The 19,083-nt window shown below is 36.9% G+C and overlaps 2 protein-coding genes across 2 annotated transcripts; one reads left to right on the plus strand and one right to left on the minus strand.

Moving 5' to 3' along the window:
* Nucleotides 1–7,441: 7,441 nt before the first annotated feature.
* LOC126797214 (vacuolar-processing enzyme-like) lies at nt 7,442–15,615 on the minus strand. Its single transcript, XM_050523878.1, is given in 11 exon segments — nt 7,442–7,538; nt 7,540–7,592; nt 7,844–7,933; nt 7,935–8,048; nt 10,740–10,943; nt 11,024–11,072; nt 11,336–11,535; nt 11,677–11,765; nt 14,730–14,886; nt 14,999–15,163; nt 15,466–15,615. Coding segments are annotated over 11 exon segments (1,368 nt in total).
* Nucleotides 15,616–17,240: 1,625 nt separating this feature from the next.
* On the plus strand, nt 17,241–17,897 carry LOC126799899 (auxin-binding protein ABP19a-like). The gene has a single exon (XM_050527161.1). It carries the CDS (start codon nt 17,265–17,267, stop codon nt 17,895–17,897), a length of 633 nt encoding a protein of 210 aa, XP_050383118.1. The 5' UTR covers nt 17,241–17,264.
* Nucleotides 17,898–19,083: the final 1,186 nt, after the last annotated feature.

Genomic DNA, 19,083 nt, shown 5'->3' on the forward strand with positions numbered 1-19,083 from the left:
TGTTACGTTGCTTTTTTTTTTAAAGAATGGAAGCAACGTTATAACGTGCAAACCTCTTGCCCAGAGAATTTAGGAGATTAGATGACATGCTAATTAATTTATTAGACTCCAAAAATCAACCATGGCTATTTGTTAGAAATTTTAATCTTTTAATTTGTATATATCAAATTCCATTGCCAACTTGTAATATACAGCTAACCCACTACAACAATATAGGACAAAGGCCACATTCATAAAATTGTGAAGTGTAAACAATAGAAGTGTGATTAGATGTCACATTTGAGATTAAATGTGGCTTTTCTTCTTAATCTCAAATGTGACATTTAGCACCTCTTTATTGGCTACACTTCTTATGTAGCTTTTGCCCCATATTGTTGTAGTGACCGAAGGTCTGCATGTATACCGCTCCTTCCTCTCAAGCTTTCATCCTTGAGGGATTCATGCAAGTCACGATGTCATATATGATCCTATGGATCGAAGAATTTTTTCCGGCAGTCTTTCTCGATTATGGTTAGACTTGTTATCATGTATTTCCATTGTCGAGTCAGATGCCCATCAGAGTAGGGGTGTTAATTGAAAACCGAAAACCGAAAAAAAACCGAACCATAACTGAATCATAACCGAAAAAAACCGGAAAAAAAAAACCGCACCAAACCGCAAAAAAACCGTACCAAATCGAAAGATTTGGTGTGGTTTTGGTTTGAGACGTTTGGAAACCGAAACCGAACCGAAAAACCGAATATATATATATTATAAAGAAATTATATTATTTATAGATATTTTTAATATACATAATTAAATATGTTATCGATCGAGATCCAAACTTTATCAAAATTCGATGAATTTTTTACCATATCTGTATTTATATATGCTGATCACATCCGACGGTCGAAATTTCATAATTTGAATTTTAGATATTGGAACCACAACATGTCTACTAATGTGGTATAACTTGTTTAATGGTTTTTTTGCAAATGTATGCAGTTGTGAAGCAACTATATCTTATAAATAGAATTTTGTAAATTTGTCCGCATGATGCGTTACGTATAGTGAAATATGGTTATAGTAAAAAAATCACATATTTTCGATAACGTTTGTGTCCCGATCGAGGCGGTCAACCCTTTTTACGCTTATTATCCCATATGGGTAGCCTTATCCCTGTAACGTAAAATTTTTGAAAATTTTACACGAGCTGCTACATCACATATATGTGAGAGTGTGTGCATGAAAAAATCCACCAAAACTAGTCAAGAAGGAGGGGGTAAGAACAAATTCACTTAATTAGATGAAATTAAGTTAATGTTGACCACATCGATCGAGACCCAAACTTTATCAAAATTCGGTGAATTTTTTACCATATCTGTATTTATATATGCTGATCACATCCGACGGTCGAAATTTCATAATTTTAATTTTAGATATTGGAACCACAATATGTCTACTAATGTGGTATAACTTGTTTAGTGGTCTTATTGCAAATGTATGCAGTTGTGAAGCAACTATATCTTATAAATAGAATTTTGTAAATTTGTCCGCATGATGCGTTACGTATAGTGAAATATGGTTATGGTAAAAAAATCACATATTTTCGATAATGTTTGTGTCCCGATCGAGGTGGTCAACCTTTTTTACGCTTATTATCACCTATGGGTAGCCTTATCCATGGAACGTAAAATTTTTGAAAATTTTACACTAGCTGCTACATCACATATATGTGAGAGTGTGTGCATGAAAAAATCTACCAAAACTAGTCAAGAAGGAGGGGGTAAGAACAAATTCACTTAATTATATGAAATTAAGTTAATGTTGACCACATCGATCGAGACCCAAACTTTATCAAAATTCGGTGAATTTTTTTACCATATATGTATTTATATATGCTGATCATATCCGACGGTCGAAATTTCATAATTTGAATTTTAGATATTGGAACCACAACATGTCTACTAATGTGGTATAACTTGTTTAGTGGTCTTATTGCAAATGTATGCAGTTGTGAAGCAACTATATCTTATAAATAGAATTTTAGAAATTTGTCCGCATGATGCGTTACGTATAGTGAAATATGGTTATGGTAAAAAAATCACATATTTTTGATAACGTTTGTGTCCCGATCGAGGCGGTCAACCCTTTTTACGCTTATTATCACCTATGGGTAGCCTTATCCATGGAACGTAAAATTTCTGAAAATTTTACACTAGCTGCTACATCACATATATGTGAGAGTGTGTGCATGAAAAAATCCACCAAAACTAGTCAAGAAGGAGGGGGTAAGAACAAATTCACTTAATTAGATGAAATTAAGTTAATGTTGACCACATCGATCGAGACCCAAATATTATCAACATTAGATGAATTTTTTACCATATCCTTATTTAAATATGCTGATCACATCTGACGGTCAAAATTTAATATTTTGAATTTTAGACATTGGAACCACAACATGCCTACTAATGTGGTATAACTTGTTTAGTGGTTTTTTGCAAATGTATGCATTTGTGAAGCAACTATATATTATAAATAGAATTTTGCAAATATCTCCGCATGATGCGTTACGTATTGTGAAATATGGTTATGGTAAAAAAATCACATATTTTCGATAACGTTTGTGTCCCAATCGAGGCGGTCAACCCTTTATACGCTTATTATCCCCTATGGGTAGTCTTATCCCTAGAACGTAAAATTTTTGAAAATTTTACACGAGCTGCTACATCACATATATGTGAGAGTGTGTGCATGAAAAAATCCACCAAAACTAGTTAAGAAGGAGGGGGTAAGAACAAATTCACTTAATTAGATGAAATTAAGTTAATGTTGACCACATCGATCGAGACCCAAATATTATCAACATTAGATGAATTTTTTACCATATCCTTATTTAAATATGCTGATCACATCTGACGGTCAAAATTTAATATTTTGAATTTTAGATAGTGGAACGACAACATGCCTACTAATGTGGTATAACTTGTTTAGTGACTTTTTGCAATTGTATGCATTTGTGAAGCAATTATATCTTGTAAATAGAATTTTGCAAATCTGTCCGTATGTTCTTTTTATTTCGTTAAGAATCAAGTAGGTAGACAAGGAAAGAAACTGCGATTTTTTTTACAAAATAACCGAAAGAAAAACCGATATAAACCAGAGAAAAACCAAACCGAACCAAACCGAACACAATTGATTTTTTTAAAAAAAGTGAAAAACCAAACCGAACTAAACCGAATAAATAGAACGGTTTAGTGTTCGGTATCATCTATAAACCGAACCATTCAAACCGATTAACACCCCTACATCAGAGGAGAAAAGCTAATGTAATACAACATCATTAACATGTACGAAGCCTTCTTGTGAATTTTTGTCTGTACCATTTTGCACTACTAGAAATAAGGGCTATGGGGACACTTAGTTTAGGGACATTTGAACTAGTGTCCTTAAATCTCTTCCTTTGGGGACATATATTAACATGTGTGCCAAATATTTAGTAGGCACAAATCATGTGTCTCTATTTTAGCAAAAGGCACACTTATGTGTCCCAAAATTCTTGAAATATGACTACAATTGTATATATGGACACTTATGTGTTCCTCTTTTGTATAATTTTTGCTTGATAATATACATATATATATATATATATATATACCCATAGTAGAATACATATTTTATGTTTTAAAAGTAGTGTTATATATATTTAGTTTATTTGGTTGATTTATTTGGTTTAATTGAGTGGTTGATTTGTGGTTGTATTCTTATTATCCGTTTGGTTTTTAATTTTTGTATTTTCTGATGTCTTGCAGTTGTGTAGAGAAAAGGATGCGCTTCCTCTAATTGACTTTCAATTTTTTTAGTATAATTTTGGTGATCTTTGTTTAATTTTATGAACGGGAAAATGTTGAATTCTTGGTTAAGTAGGTGTTGTAGTGATTTGGGAATTTTTGAGTCTCGGAGAATTGGGCCGGGATTCGAAAGTATCGGGCTTTAGCACTAGTACACATGTGTACTTCTATGACGTTTGGAGCATAATGTGTCGGGAAAAATGCCATTGAAAGTACCTTTTCACGATGTTTTTATGGAAAAACGCCATTGAATCTTTTCATTCAATACGGGGACGGCGTTTGTCAAACCCCATTAAAATTTCGGAACATTCACGGCGTTGGAAAAACATCATTAAAATCCAGGAAGTTTATAAAAACGCCATTGAATGTGTATTTAAACGCCATGAAAATACTTTAGCTTGATGGCGTTTTGGGATGCCATGCCTGGACCAGGCCATTTTTTTTCTTCAATTTAGCGCTCTAAAAAGCCAAAAGACGTGGGATATGTTATTTCATTATAGCGCCGCTCCAAAAAATAACCCAATAGAAAGCTCCTCTCCATCTGCATCTTCACTTCCAAACCCTACCGATGGTGACGAGGCAATTGACGGCAACGAACCTTCAGCTCATAACGGCAGCGGTGACGGACCTGCGCGATGAATCTACTCCCCACCTGCAACGACGCCACTCTCCCCCGACGCTGCTCTCCGTCCTCAATTTCACAACCTCAGATTCAATCCATTCCTCAATTTACTAACAGGGCTCAACATTGGGTTTTCACTCAATTTCAGTTTTAGGGTTTGATTTTTTCTTTCCAACCTCTCCGCCTCCGGTGAATCTCATATCAATAATGGCGAGCTCTTTTAGAACCATCGACTTCCAGAAGCTGATCTCCTACATCTACGACCTCGTTCTCGTCCTGAAGGACCAAAAAGACCTCAAAAACTTGGGTGACGGTCTCTACCACTGGGTTGCCTCCATTGTTGGCCCTCCACGTTCTTCAAGATCTTAGATTTCCCTCTTTTTGTTTTTGCTTAATGGTTACTTATTCGCTGAGTTTTGGTTAGTGAAGTTGCTTCCTTTTAAGGGTTCTAGTGTTGGGTTAGTCATGAATTTCTGGTTTCCAAGTCAATTTGTTAGCTTGCTTTGATTTTGATGTGGTGGTTAGAGTTTGGTGAGGGTGAGAATTATAGCTTAGATAGTTTTGAAGTAATTGATTGGCTTTGAGTTGATGGGTTAATCTGCATTTATTAATCCAATTGGGTTGCTAAGTCACTATCTGAATTTGTCCTTGATACATATATTCTAAAGCAAATTTGCTTATTATCAAACTTTTAATGCTGATGAAGGATTGGTTGTTGTAATAAGATGTGGAGTAGATGGTTATTGATATATTTTTGAGTAACTGTGCGGAGTTAGTAAAAGATAACTGGTCCAGTTGTTCTCATGTTCCTACAATGTGACTGAGAACTAACTACCTTTATATCAATTGTGGTTTCTGTTTTGATCGGTTAGGAATTCAGTTTCTTATTTAGTTATAATTTCTTTCTGTATATGATGTTTTTCTGTAAAGTCAAAAAAGAGTTTGTTAAGATCTTTGCAAGTTTGTATTGTATAATCAAAGTAGAGTTCCTTTGATGCGATGAAAATCAAGTGGTATTGTAGAGCCAAAATGTATGAATCAAGTGGCTTCCTTTAGGCATGCAAATTTTGAGTTCTAATAGTATTTCTTAGTCGAATATAATGTATGTTGATTGCTGAACAACTGGCTATTTTAAAATTAATTGCAGGTGGGCAAAAGATAAGCTATTCACCAAAGTACCAGAAGGTTTTAATGGAAGAAAATAAAAAAAAGTAAGTAATCGGGCACCTCATCTGGTTGGAAACATGGTTCTTTTTATTCTGATGACTTTCTCTGCTTCTATGTGAAATAATTCTTGGTAAAAGCATGTTTAAGTCATCCACAAGTTTATATAGGAACAAATAAGCAAATGGCCTTTACTATTTTGGGTTTCATTAGCTGAATATGATGGGTTGGTCTTATGTTAACATGTTTCAGAGTAGGTGTTGGAGATTGCAGTTCGTGTGTGGCTATGATGTTGGAACTTGCTCGTGGAGTTTTGCAGTGGGTGCATGGATTTAAGCAAGCTGTTATATTTGTTTATCTGTGAGAAAAACTGATTCTTAACTTTTGTTCTAAGAAACACACAATATGGTGAAGATGTTTAAATCATGCATCAGTTACCATCATCCTAAGGATGTTTCTGTATCTTATGAACTTATTGTTGCAGCATCCATGAAGCAAAGCAATCCATATATCTGTTGATTTGGAGGCCATGGGTACTGGAGGGAAGTCTGGCATATTCCAGCTGAGGTTCGTGATCAACATTAAGTCATTAACTTATTCACTTATGAGTGCTTAATTTTGGCATTTTAGAAACAAAACCTATAATTTTATAGCTCACATGGCTGATGTATCATCTATTGACTATATATCCATATAATTAACTCATGCTTTTTGAATAACAGATTGTGTTCTAAGATTCAAATTAAAGGTATGGGAATCAGGTTTGGGGCATTAATAAACTCAGAAAGATTCAGGTATGGAGCTCGTATTTTGTAGTTGTTATCTCTTTATGATGAAGTGTTTGTTTCTAACGGGTTTTGTAACTCACATACAGAACTTGATGAAAGAAAGGCAAGCTTTCACAATGAGAGAGTAAAACGGCACAAGAAGCAAGAAGGTTATGTTGAAGTCAAAAGCAACTGAAGGCTATGTGAGTAACTTATGCTGGATCATTTATGAACTGAAATTTACAGAAATAGTTATACTCTCTCTACACAAGGATTCAAACTTTAGTATAGTAACTGTAGTTGGTTTGGAGAGAGAATGTACTAGTTTTTAGAATCTATTTTTAATTTGTTGGATATTTGAACTAAGAGTTTAATGGAAAATATATAATGGAATTTTATGATTATTATTTTCTATTATTTACTGAATTGATTTTTTTTTTTGTAAAATTTCTACCTATTGGGGACATATAGCTTAAGTGTCCCCATAGGAGTAGTATTGTATTTGTACAAGAATATGATATTTGTATACTTTGTAAGTTGAGAAATCATGGGTCTCATTGTGTTTATTTGGGGACACATTTAAGTGTCCAAGTTAGCAATAGGAACACATTCAAAAGACACATTTGCACTAATTGCCCCCTTTGGCCAATAGAGACATATATATGTCCCTATAGCTAGCTAGTAATAGGCACACATAATATATGTCCCCCCAAGCTTAATTTCTAGTAGTGTTGACGATTGTATATCGCAATGTTTAAAGAAAAATCCAAGGATAGAACCTAATTACTCGATCATTTGTTTTCATCAGCTGCATGTCATTAGACTTGAATCCAACAGTGAAGATCGGTGGTAAAGCAGTTACTGAGTTATGATCGAATATTAGCTTAATGGTCTCAATATTTTCTACGACGTTGAATTTATGTTCTCTTTTTCTCAAGGAAGGATAGCCGAAACTGGTATATGTAATTATGTGAACATATGCATTCCATTCACGCATATGAGAGTACCGATCAAATCACATGCATAGAAAGATTAGTTTTTGGTATGGCAAAGAATTAAGAGAGATGGAGTTTCATATGACAGATGTGAACACATGCCGCTGCCATTTCTTCCGGCTTGACTCCAGCATTGCACATGTTCGCAATAGCTCGTGTGTTTCCTTCCATAACTTGATAGAACTCCGCAGTGTTTCTCATAAGTTTTCACCTGCATGAAAGATTAATAATTAATTAGGAGTAATTACATATGCAATTAAGTAGAATTTTCCTTACAACTTAATGATAAGAGGTGATTCTTTATGTGAGACTTATTATATGAGTTTCACATCAGTTAACGATTGCCACTCAATCACACGCGATAGAATGTACTAGTGCATGCATGTGTGAGTGTGTGACTGAGGCTGCATTTCTTTTGCCAGTAATATATAACGTACTGAAAGGTGCTTAATTTGGTCTTACAAGCATCTTAAAGCAGTCCCAATCGTCTACTAAAGGTTCCCCAGGAGGCCTGACATTCTTCATCTCTGAGCTCTTGTCATACCCAAACAAAAAGCTTCCCAAATTGCTTCATGTAATAATCCACCTTCTTCCTCCGAGAAATCTCGTCCATGAGCTGTTTGTGAGCTTCAAGCTTCACATTAGAGCCATCAGGAGCATTGTGGAACTGACAAACAAAATTCACAGCATCCAAAACTTTGAGAAATATTAATATTCTGGAAAGCTTAATTGATTAAATTTGTATACAGCTTGTAGTGCAGCTTATAACCAACCTTGTGATAACCCGATTTTCGGGGTCAATTTGTATGCATTCGGTGATATGTTTTTTAAAACTTGTCAAGTCATTAAATAGTGTATTTTTCGCTTCATGACTATGTCAAATCGAAACGGAACCGCCTTCGGCAATTTAAATCGGAAAAACGTGACGTTTCCGCGATGCGAGAACATACTTTTACTCCGTCGCTTGTTTCCGAAAACTTCCTTCATGAAAGTTGTAGAGCTCGTCGATACGAATTCGTGGACACGTCACGCGTTCCAATCAAACGTCATACGTGAAAGTTATTAACGACGGAAGTTAGTTTCCGATTTTGAAAGAGGGTATAAAAAGGAAATTTTAAGGATTATGGTTTCCATTTTCGGAACCCCCTCACCCGCCTCCCTATTTCTCTCTCTCCCCCTCTCTCTCTCTCCCTCAGAAAACGCATCGCCGGCGATCTCCTTCCCTGGGCCGCCGTGACTCTCACCTCCTCGCTCAAGAACTTTGCACGGTCCACCGCAGCGACCCTCGAGCTCGACACGTCTCCATTTGCCGCTGTGAAGCCAAGCGACAACCCGAGCCTCCTGCGATTTTCCGCCGCCGTTCGAACTTTGCTTCCAGCGACGCCGTGCACTGAGGCTAGCTCGTCTCCACCTTTCCTCACCCCCGGTTCTACCTGCTACGAGATTGGTGATCGAATTCGCGCGTCGCCTCGCCTCTGCTCAAATTCGACACCGTCGGCATCTCGAGCTTCTTCGGCGACAATCTGACGGTTTCACGGTCCAATCAAGGTGAGGGTTAGCTTAATAGGATGATTGTGGTGGTTTTGGTTCGATTTAGGAGAATATTGGAGGAGGAGGAGATGAGGGAGATACTGCCGCCTAGGGCGGTGCGTGAGGAGGCTTGAAGGGGGCAGGGAGGCGGCCTGAGGCCGTAGAAGGGTAAAGGAGGAAGGAAGACAAGGTTTTGGGCGGTAGTGGGCAAGCCACGCATGCCAGTTTGAGCGGCGTGTGGGCTCCACGCGCTGCCACTATAGGGAGGCGCGTGAGCGCCATGCGCGGTTGTCGGAGGTGGTGCCTGAACCCCACACGCCGCGGCGCATTGATTTTTTCGAAAAAGTAAATTTTTAAAAAAATTGATTTCTGTACAGTAAATGTAAAAAGTAAATTACGTGTAATAAATGTAAAAAGTAAATTACATACAGTAAATATAATTTACGTACAATAATTGTAAAAGTAATTTCTGAAATGTAAATCAGTGATTTGTATTTACTGACAATATTTATTATGAAAAGTAATGCGTAGACAGTACGTATACGAATAGTAATACATATACAATACGTATTTGAATAGTAATTACGTGAACAGTAATTTCGTAAAAACCAGAAATTGCTGAACAATAAAACATTATTACTGTTTCGGCATTTAAGGTTTTACGTAACGCTTCTAAATTCACTTCTTATCTATTCTAGGTGATCAACACAACAAGTAAAAGATTCACTTGCGGAATTGTGGAAATTACGCTCAGGATTATAAGGTGAGTAAAATCTCACAGTGACGAATCTACCCTTAGCGGAGATTCATAATGACATTTATTTTAAAATATCGAACTATGATATGTATATGATTTAGTGGGTTGTGTATGTGTATAATTGGTAAAATCGATACAAATATATGGGTTGCTATAATATATACTGTCATATTCCCGATTTCAAATAAGTTCATTTATGGCATTGATATTTATTTATTGAGCATGTCACTTGGTTTTGTACGACAATATGTGAGGATTGTTCGTACGTGGTTTTAATTTGAGTTATGTTAAAACGTTTTGTTGTCTTCAGACCTGTCTTCGGACGTGTTGGCATGTCAGAACCTAACCTTGGTCGGGCGACAGTTATGATACAGTTAGAGCTCTAGTCTATCTGCCGGTGTACTGGCATGAGAGGTAACAGATGGGTTACTGGCTTATGAGTACCCATATTTTTGGATATTGGGTAGCAAGTGGTTGCCCAATGTCTCGCGGCGTACTAGCATGAGGGTAACAGATGAGTACTATCGCTCATGAGTACCCGTATTATAAATGTATTTGGGTAATCATATGGGTTGCCCGATTTCTCATGAACACTTATATTTTCAGATATTATTAGACAGCCAGATGGGCCGTCCAATGACTCATGAATACATTTATAATTAAATGTTTTCATGATTTTTCTTCTGTATTTATACACGAGCTATATTGTTGTTTTACTCATACGAGCTGCAAAGCTTACCGGGTTTGTGTTTACAATCTCGGTGCACCTATTCGATGGTATACGAGATAGTTCTGCAGCTGTGGATTAGCATAATTGACGAATCACTCTGAAGACTTCGAAGTTTCTTCATTTATTTTGTGGTGAAGATTGTAAGGATTTTACATTTCCATTTGAAATAATGTTTGAATTTTAAATTGGTTTTGTAATAATCTATTCGACTGAGTTATATTATGAACTCAGTAATGATACGCTGTGACGATGAGACGATTTCGATTTATTGAGATTGTTTTTGAGTTTTCATGGCTTCGATTTTTGAGTTTTATATTTGAAATTTCGGAGTCGTGACAAACCTTGTATCGGTAACGGAGGAGGTCTGCGTTGCGTTGGCTTACAACCCTTGGCCTTGAGATCGACGTGTATTCGAAGTCAGTATTGTTATCATTTTCAGGAATTGTACCCATATAAGTGAAGATGAAATCCTCGCGTTGCCTCTTATCCCCAAATTGCATAACATGGCTTGAATCTGAGTAGCCATTTGCTGTTCTCCTTCGGACCTGTAAAAGAAGTAAACGATCATCACAATATCAGTTCATGAAGAATTTTGGTGACTCCAAATTAAAGGGTAACTAATTACCACTTCATATTGCTTTGCGAAAGTTTCTTTGCTCAAGTCGTGCCTGTCACTGCTCACATGTCATAACAAGAACAAATTAATTAAACAAGTTACAAGTATGATTTAACTGACAGTCTAATATATATGTACGTTATTGGTTGGACACTTTGTCATCTTCCCACATCGATCGATACTAGCTCATTCATGAGGGCGAAAGTTAAGTGTTGTGAATATGCAATTGAAATATACAGAAGCCTTGTGTTACCGATCGAGTCAGTAAAAAGAACAGTGACAAATTTATATGATTTACAAGAAGTGCTATTGCATATATACCAATCCTCCAACCAAGAAATACTATACAAGTCTCCCAAGCAAACGTCATATCCTGGAGGAGGACTAGGGAAGTCTCCAGGACAATAAAATCCCCAACTGCTCTCTTTTGAATTTGCCGCTGTAGTTGCATATATGTTTATATTGTTGGGCAGGAGACCCTCAAACATGCTCCCAGACTCACAAACTTCCATGTAAAACACCTAAAGATCAGAAGTTACATTTTGCATTAATAATTGTCAAAATCATCAGTTAATTAATGGATGTTATCAATAGTTTTACATACCCAAAGTGATTAAACATTTGGTTACTTTATCAAAGTCCACTAAGATTAATTAACCTACCATGCTTTTGTAACCCCTTGCATCGTACTTCTTCTTCAGCACATCTATGAGATCTTTGGCATAGACATAATCACCTTCAATTGGCATGCCTAAAATACAATGTATTGAATATGTGTCCGGAAAATAAATTTCATTACTAGGTCACGCACGTTACTTACTGATCCGCTGTAAAATTATGTGGGGTGGTTATACAAATTAATATAAGAAGTTACTTACCAACTGTAACGACCCCAAAATTTCGAGCTTAAAAATTCAAAATTTCAAAGTCGTTAGAACACCAAAACAATCTCAATGAAATCGAAATCATTGAAGTGTAACAGCGGATCAATTCTGAGTTCTCAATACAACTCAGACAACCAATTATTACAACCCAAATTATAATCCATACACAATGGAAATGTAATAATTCTCACAAATCACTCACAATTCTCACAAATGAAAATACACAAATCCTCACACACGAATCCATGCTAAAATCTCACCACAAGTAGGATCCGAACGACTTCGAGCCTCTGTAGTCGTCACTCAACCTCCACTAATCAGCACCTGCAGAATTATCCCCTACACCATCGAATTGGTGCACCGGGATTGTAAACACAAACCCGGTAAGCTTATAGCTCGTATGAGTAAAATCACAATACAGTTCGCATATCAATATATACGAAAGATCACAAAACAACAAATATAAATGCCCCCATGAGCCAATGGTCAGCCCATCTGGTTGACCCAAAGAAATATGAAATAAAAAGCTCATGAGGAAATTAAGTAACCCTTCTGGTTACCCAATGCATTTATAATACGGGTACCAAGAACGCTGGTACACATCTGTTACCCCTCTCGTAATACACCGTTGATATTGGATAGCCACCCGCTACCCAACATCCAAAATACACCGAGTACCCATGAGCAGATAACCACCCGTTACCTCGCATGCAGTACTAAGGCAGACAGACTAGAGCTCTAACTGTATCGTAACTTTCGCCCGGCCAAAGGCTAGGTTTCGACTTGCCAAACACGTACAATAATCTCACATCATATTGTACCCAAAATCAGGTCCGAAGACAATTCACATTTTAACAATCACAATGTTAAAAATCACGTACAATAATCACACATCATATTGTACCACACATCACGTCCGAAGACAAATCACAATTTTTAACATTCTCCGTGATAAAATCATGTACAATAATCACTCATCATATTGTACGTTTTAAAACTTTCACGATATCACCACAATAAAAATCATAACAGTATATTATATAGCAAACTATATATATTCGTATTTATTACCATTTATACAATATATACATAGTTCACTATATCCTATACATGTCATATTTCATAAACACCTGAAGAATTACGTACAATATTCTCACATACTCATGCTCCATTTTCCGTCACCGAAATGACTATTTTTAATGCATTAATAACAGTACGTAATTTAATGAACTATATATATATTATGTACCTATTACCATTATACTATATATATGTAGTCCACTAAATTATATACATGTTATAATTCATTTGATAAACACACTTGCAAAATGTTGAATCACCACGAGGGTAGATTCGTAAATTCAGTGAGATTTTACTCACCTTATTGACTTGAGCGTAATTCCACAATTCGCGATGCTAATTCCTTTCCTCGATTTAACGATCACCTTAAAAGAATAAGAAAAGAATTTAGAATCGTTTCGTAAACCTTTAAATGCCAAAACAGTAATATACGGTTACTGTTCAGCAATTTTGGTTTATACGAAGTTACTGTTCACTGTTCACTATCCACGGGTACTGTACAATACTCAATTAATACGTATTTCTGTACGTATAAATATTATATACGTATTTTTGTACGTATAAATAATAATACGTATTTCTGTACGTATACGTACGATTTAATGTAAATACAAATTCAGTAAATAAAATTTACTAAATTACCCTTTTTACAAAATTACTTTTTACAATTACTGAAAGTAATTTATAATTACATTTACCGTAGGTAAAACTTAATTACATTTACCATACGTAAATAAAATTTACATTTACATTTACCGTTACACAGTAAATTACCAAAATACCCTTTCAGTCAAAACTAATTACACCGCCTCACACGGCGGCGCGTGTGGCACACGCGCCACCTCCGGCCGGCCGCGCGTGGGGCCCACGCGCCTTCCCCGACGTCGGAGCGTATCACACCACCTCCGGCCCAAAAACCATCCTCTCCTCCTCCTCCACCTTCCTACGGTCTCCGATCACCCATAGATTGCCCCATACTCCCTCACGCGCCGCCTTAAGGCGGCGGTGTTCATCAATCTCCCCTCCCCTCCGATCTCCTCCACAAATCATCCACAACATCCACAATACACACAACAACATCACAACATCCATATTCAATCAATCCATACCTTGTTTGATCCGTGGGAAGCATCGGGGAGGATAGGCAGCGGCGGGGAAAAATTGCAGAATCTTGGCGACGTCCGAGCGGCTTGGCGACGGCGGGGCACGGGCTGGCGAGCTGGAGGGTGGCTGAGGGAGTCCTTGAGGCGACGCTGGGCTGGGCGGTGCACTTCACGGCGGCTCGGAGACGGCGAATCGAAGGGAAGAATTTCGGAGAAGGAGAGGAGAAGAAAATCGGGGAGAGAGAGAGTTGAGAGCGGCGGGATGAGAGAGAAGAGAGAGAAAGGGTTTCTGATTATGGAAACCCTAATCCCATAATTATCTATTTATACTAGTTTCCAAATCGGAAACTAACTTCCGACGTTAATAACTTTTACCTCCGACGTCCGATTCGAATGCGTCACATATCCACGAACTCGTATCGACGAGCTCTACAACTTCCGTGAAGAGAGTTTTCACAAACGAGCGACGAAATAAAAGTCGATAAATTCGTTCGGAAACGTAACGTTTTCTTATTAAACGTTCTCGGAACGTTTCCGTTCCCGTTTCGTAACATTTACAAGTAATCATATTCGGTTTAAATCAAACTTCACAACTTAATAGAATTAAATTCAATTTCAAATATCGTTTGAAAACGAGGGTTATTACACCAACCATCCCAGGGCCGCCATGGTCAGCGTAATATATGAAAATGTGATCTTTTGGACCGCTATTTAGAGCCTTGCCGCTACCACCAAAGAGGGTACTTCTGTTGCCTAGAAGAACAGCATAGAAGTTGTATGTATTAACTTCAATTCCTGTGTAGTCCTGCGAAAGAAATAAAACTAGAAGAGAATTAAAAATAGTAAGATTAATGATTGTGCACTTGTGGTAACCTAGCTAGGTTAACATAATGAACTGGATAAAAAGAATGATCGACCTTGGTAACTCCTTGATAAACGTCATTTCCATCTGGCTTGTTTATAATAACACCAGGTCTGGGATTTTGCGGGTTGAATGCAATATCGTCATACATGAACACAATGATGTTCTCATCTTTGAGTCCACCTTTTCTTAGTATCTGGTATGCATGGCATACACCAGCCTACGTACATAGATATCACAATAAACTTTGTTAACTTCAATTACTTACTAACAAAAGATCGAGTTTATGTGCGTAAGTACTTGTAACTAGCATCGATCTGCAGTATACTTAAGACGTACATTCACTGATCGACTGCCATTCGACCAGAAGAAAAGGTTTCGATTGATTAGTTTATTACTTTATTAGTCTGGACTCTGGAGTACATCAATCTATACGTACGTACATAACTAAGGAAATAAGATGAAAATATATAATTTAGTAGTAAAGAGGCATATGACTAATATGAGCTAGCAAATCTGAACCTGATGCCTATAGTTATTATATCCTCTTGAACCAGCAACCAAAACTGCCCATCTTGTTCCGTTGCTGATATCTTCGACTTTTGGTGGTGATGATTGTGCAATGGATGTCAAACTTAGTAGTGCAAGGGACAGTGAAACATAGCACGGCATTGTGATTTAAGTTATAGTGATCTAAAAAATAAAGAATTTGTATGTTAAAAGAATTTAGCTAGTTTCTTTCCTTTCGAAATATTTTTGAAAAACAACACTAGAATTTGATGGCCAATTCAACTATAACCCAGAAACAATGTGATCTTAAAGACGTACAGCAGGAAGTCAGCCACTTCTAGATTTCCAGTCGTAGGTAGATACTGTACACAATAAGTTCAGTACTTGCTCTAGATGTAGTTCTTGTAAAATTAAGGAAGTAATTAACCAAATATTTAAAGAACTTTATGATTGCAAAATCAATGGTTGCAATAAATCTTCGATATGAACTAGAAGAATTAACGTGATCATGGACACGCAATCCTCCTTCTGGTAAATCTTCTTGACAAAATTTAAAGTATAAATTATCAGTAGGTTTCAATCAGTAACAGCCTAATTTCTTCCAAGAAAAACACTATCCGCGTTTTACTCTCACCTCAGTCAAAAAGGATTTCTTTCCAACCGAGTCCAACTCCAAGAGAACCAATTTGAGTCAGAATATCTAGTATTTGCAGTGCAGGTTGGAGTACGTAGATGATGTTACTCCATTGATATAGATCGTATTGTTCGCGTTATTATCAATTATGTGCGTAATCAGACTTTGAGGTATACATGAAAATGTAAGCCAGTCGTATATTGAATCATCAGTTGCAGTCGATCAGCTAGATCAAAGTAACGGATGAAAATGTTAGCCAGTCATATATTGAATCATCAGTTGCAGTCAGCTAGATCAAAGTAACGGATGCCATGGACTTCTGGTTAATTATCACGACAAATCGAATCGCCCAATTATCTTTTGACGATCCATTTTAGCCTTTTTAAAAGGATGAATCTGTAGAGGAGAGACGATCTCAGAAGAAACGACGTCCGTTTGCCATCGGTGGATGGTTTCATAAATAAATAAAATGTCAAAATTACACATGTCATTACACTAGTGGCTATGGTCAGCTGCCCGGTCAGCCAAGTTTCTTCCTTTATAAAACTACAAGAAACTCAGAGTAGAGTAATTATTTTGTGTACCGCAAGTGACACGTGGTGTACTCAATCAATCAAATTATGTCATGGTATAATTAACATGCACGTGGTGAAAATGATAAATTTATTTACATATAAGAACCGATAAGAAACAATCACAGTAAAAAAAATATACTAATAACATTAAGAGAGTACATCACATGAGATATGTAGCGGGTATATATAATGGGAAGCAAACATTAATATCTTTATCTGACCTCCTTCACCTCAAAAAAAAAAGTTAATACTTGTATGAATCCTCCGGGGTTTCTTTCTTCTTTTTCAATTTCGTATTATAAAGTCTAAACAACTATATTTCTTCGTATTAATATTCAAATCCACAAGCATGACTAGGTTGACGTACGTTCTAGATATATAATTGAACAAGTTGCTCATGAAATCATTGAAATGTCTGTCCTTGTAAGCTAGATAATAGTAGGGGATAAGGTAAGCAATATTGTTGAGTAACATCTAGGCAGCCAACCTTTACCATCACCATTTGAAGTCTTAGCCATAGGTTTATATATATTAGGTGGCCAGGACACATAACTCGAAGGAACACATAAATTCACGTTACAGCTTATTAATTTTACGATAAGATGATGATTTCCCGTTTCTTCTTCCTATTTTCTCTCATTATCACCAGTTCCTATGCTGCTATGCAAGACTTCTGTGTTGCAGACTACGCAGCTCCTCAAAGCCCTGCAGGGTACGCTTGCAAAGATCCTACAAAGGTTACGGTAGATGATTTCGTGTTCTCTGGCCTAAGAGTTGCTGGTAACATCTCAAGTATAAACAAAGTCCGGTTCTCTTCTGCATTTGCTGTTAACTTTCCCGGTCTCAATGGCCTCGGCGTCTCACTGGTTCGTTCAGATTTTTCTGTTGGTGGAGTTGTCTCGATTCACTCACACCGTGACGCTACAGAACTGGTCATCCTTATCGAAGGAACAGTTCTTGCCGGGTTCATTGCCTCGAATAACAAGCCTTATGTGAAGAGTCTGAACAAGGGTGACACTATGGTTTTTCCTCAAGGTTTGTTTCATTTCCTAGTGAATGTGGGTAATACTCCAGCTCTTGCATATGCCAGCTTCAGTAGTGCAAACCCAGGTGTGCAGTTTTTGGAGACGGCTCTGTTTCAGAACAATCTACCAACTGAAATCATAGCCAAGTCCACTTTACTAGACACCGTTCAGATTCAGAAACTTAAGCGTCTTCTTGGGGGCACTAATTAATGTATCTTAGATATATATATACCAAGAACAAGAACATAATGCGATTGAACAATGTATTAATTCCACGCTCTCCAGCGATTATATGTACAAGAATGTGATTGAACAATATATTAGTTCCACGCTCACGCCCTCCAGCGATTATTTTATGTACAAGAATGTGATTGAATTGTATATGCATGTGTTCCACGCCCTCCAGCGATTATTCTATGTACAAGAATGTGTGAACAATATTGTATGGCCGTTTATATGGCCGGAGGTCGATATATTGAGTGCTTAAGTGTTTGGTTTCCAAAAAAAAAAAGGAAAAGAGAGAAACAATGTAAGTGATAAAACCAAAATAATAAGTTTGTGAATTGCTTAATGATCGAGGTCATGTAACTCATGTACGTCCAGATGAGGTGAGACTTGAATGCAAAGTGTATATTCATTGAGGATGTACTGGAGGGCCTGTAGGAGTTTGTAGATATCGGAGTTGTGTGCCAACTCGGTGAAGTTTTTATGTAGGAGAATTTAGCCATATTAGCACTCTCAGTTTGATTTTCAACGATTAAGTAGTTTGTTTTCAGTTCTGCAAATGATCAGTTGCTTCAAAGTTCAAACCGTTCAACAGAGTACGTAGCTGGGGGTTGTTAATTTGTTAATTGTCAGGATAATTAAAGGTGAATTTCTATTTCTTATACCATTATGAGGAAAAGTACGTTCTTAAGATCGATACCCATATATTGATATATATATATATATATATATATATATATATGCTTCTTTTCTTTTCTTTTTTTGGCGTACATACTATTCGAAACGATCGAGAGAAGTGTGAACATTGAACATGAACCTGCCATAAAATCCTACCATGTCGATCGAAGTCAAATACTCAGAGAGACCCCCTTGTGAATGGGTGTCAACTTTTTCAACCTAGCTCCATGTCGATCGGAGTTAACTAATAAGTTAATCTCAGACCTATGACAAAGAGCTCTAAAAGTTCACAATCTCTCAAGACTTTTCAAAGACCTTTCATTGTCACCATATCGGTGTTCAACTTACATAATATCCATGATATAATCAACCTTCTCCACGTTCACATTGGCGAAGAATCGCCCAAAAAGAAATAACAAAATGGACCTTCGATCAGGCATCTCCGGGAACACTCCCTTATTTCTCGTTTTTCTTTCTTTCCTCCAATATATTC

Source organism: Argentina anserina, chromosome 6 (genome assembly GCF_933775445.1).
Source record: "Argentina anserina chromosome 6, drPotAnse1.1, whole genome shotgun sequence".
Lineage (NCBI taxonomy): Eukaryota > Viridiplantae > Streptophyta > Magnoliopsida > Rosales > Rosaceae > Argentina > Argentina anserina.

Bases quoted from the DNA above. Each gene is read 5' to 3' on its own strand.
- LOC126799899 (XM_050527161.1), top strand. From the start codon at position 17,265: ATGATGATTTCCCGTTTCTTCTTCCTATTTTCTCTCATTATCACCAGT.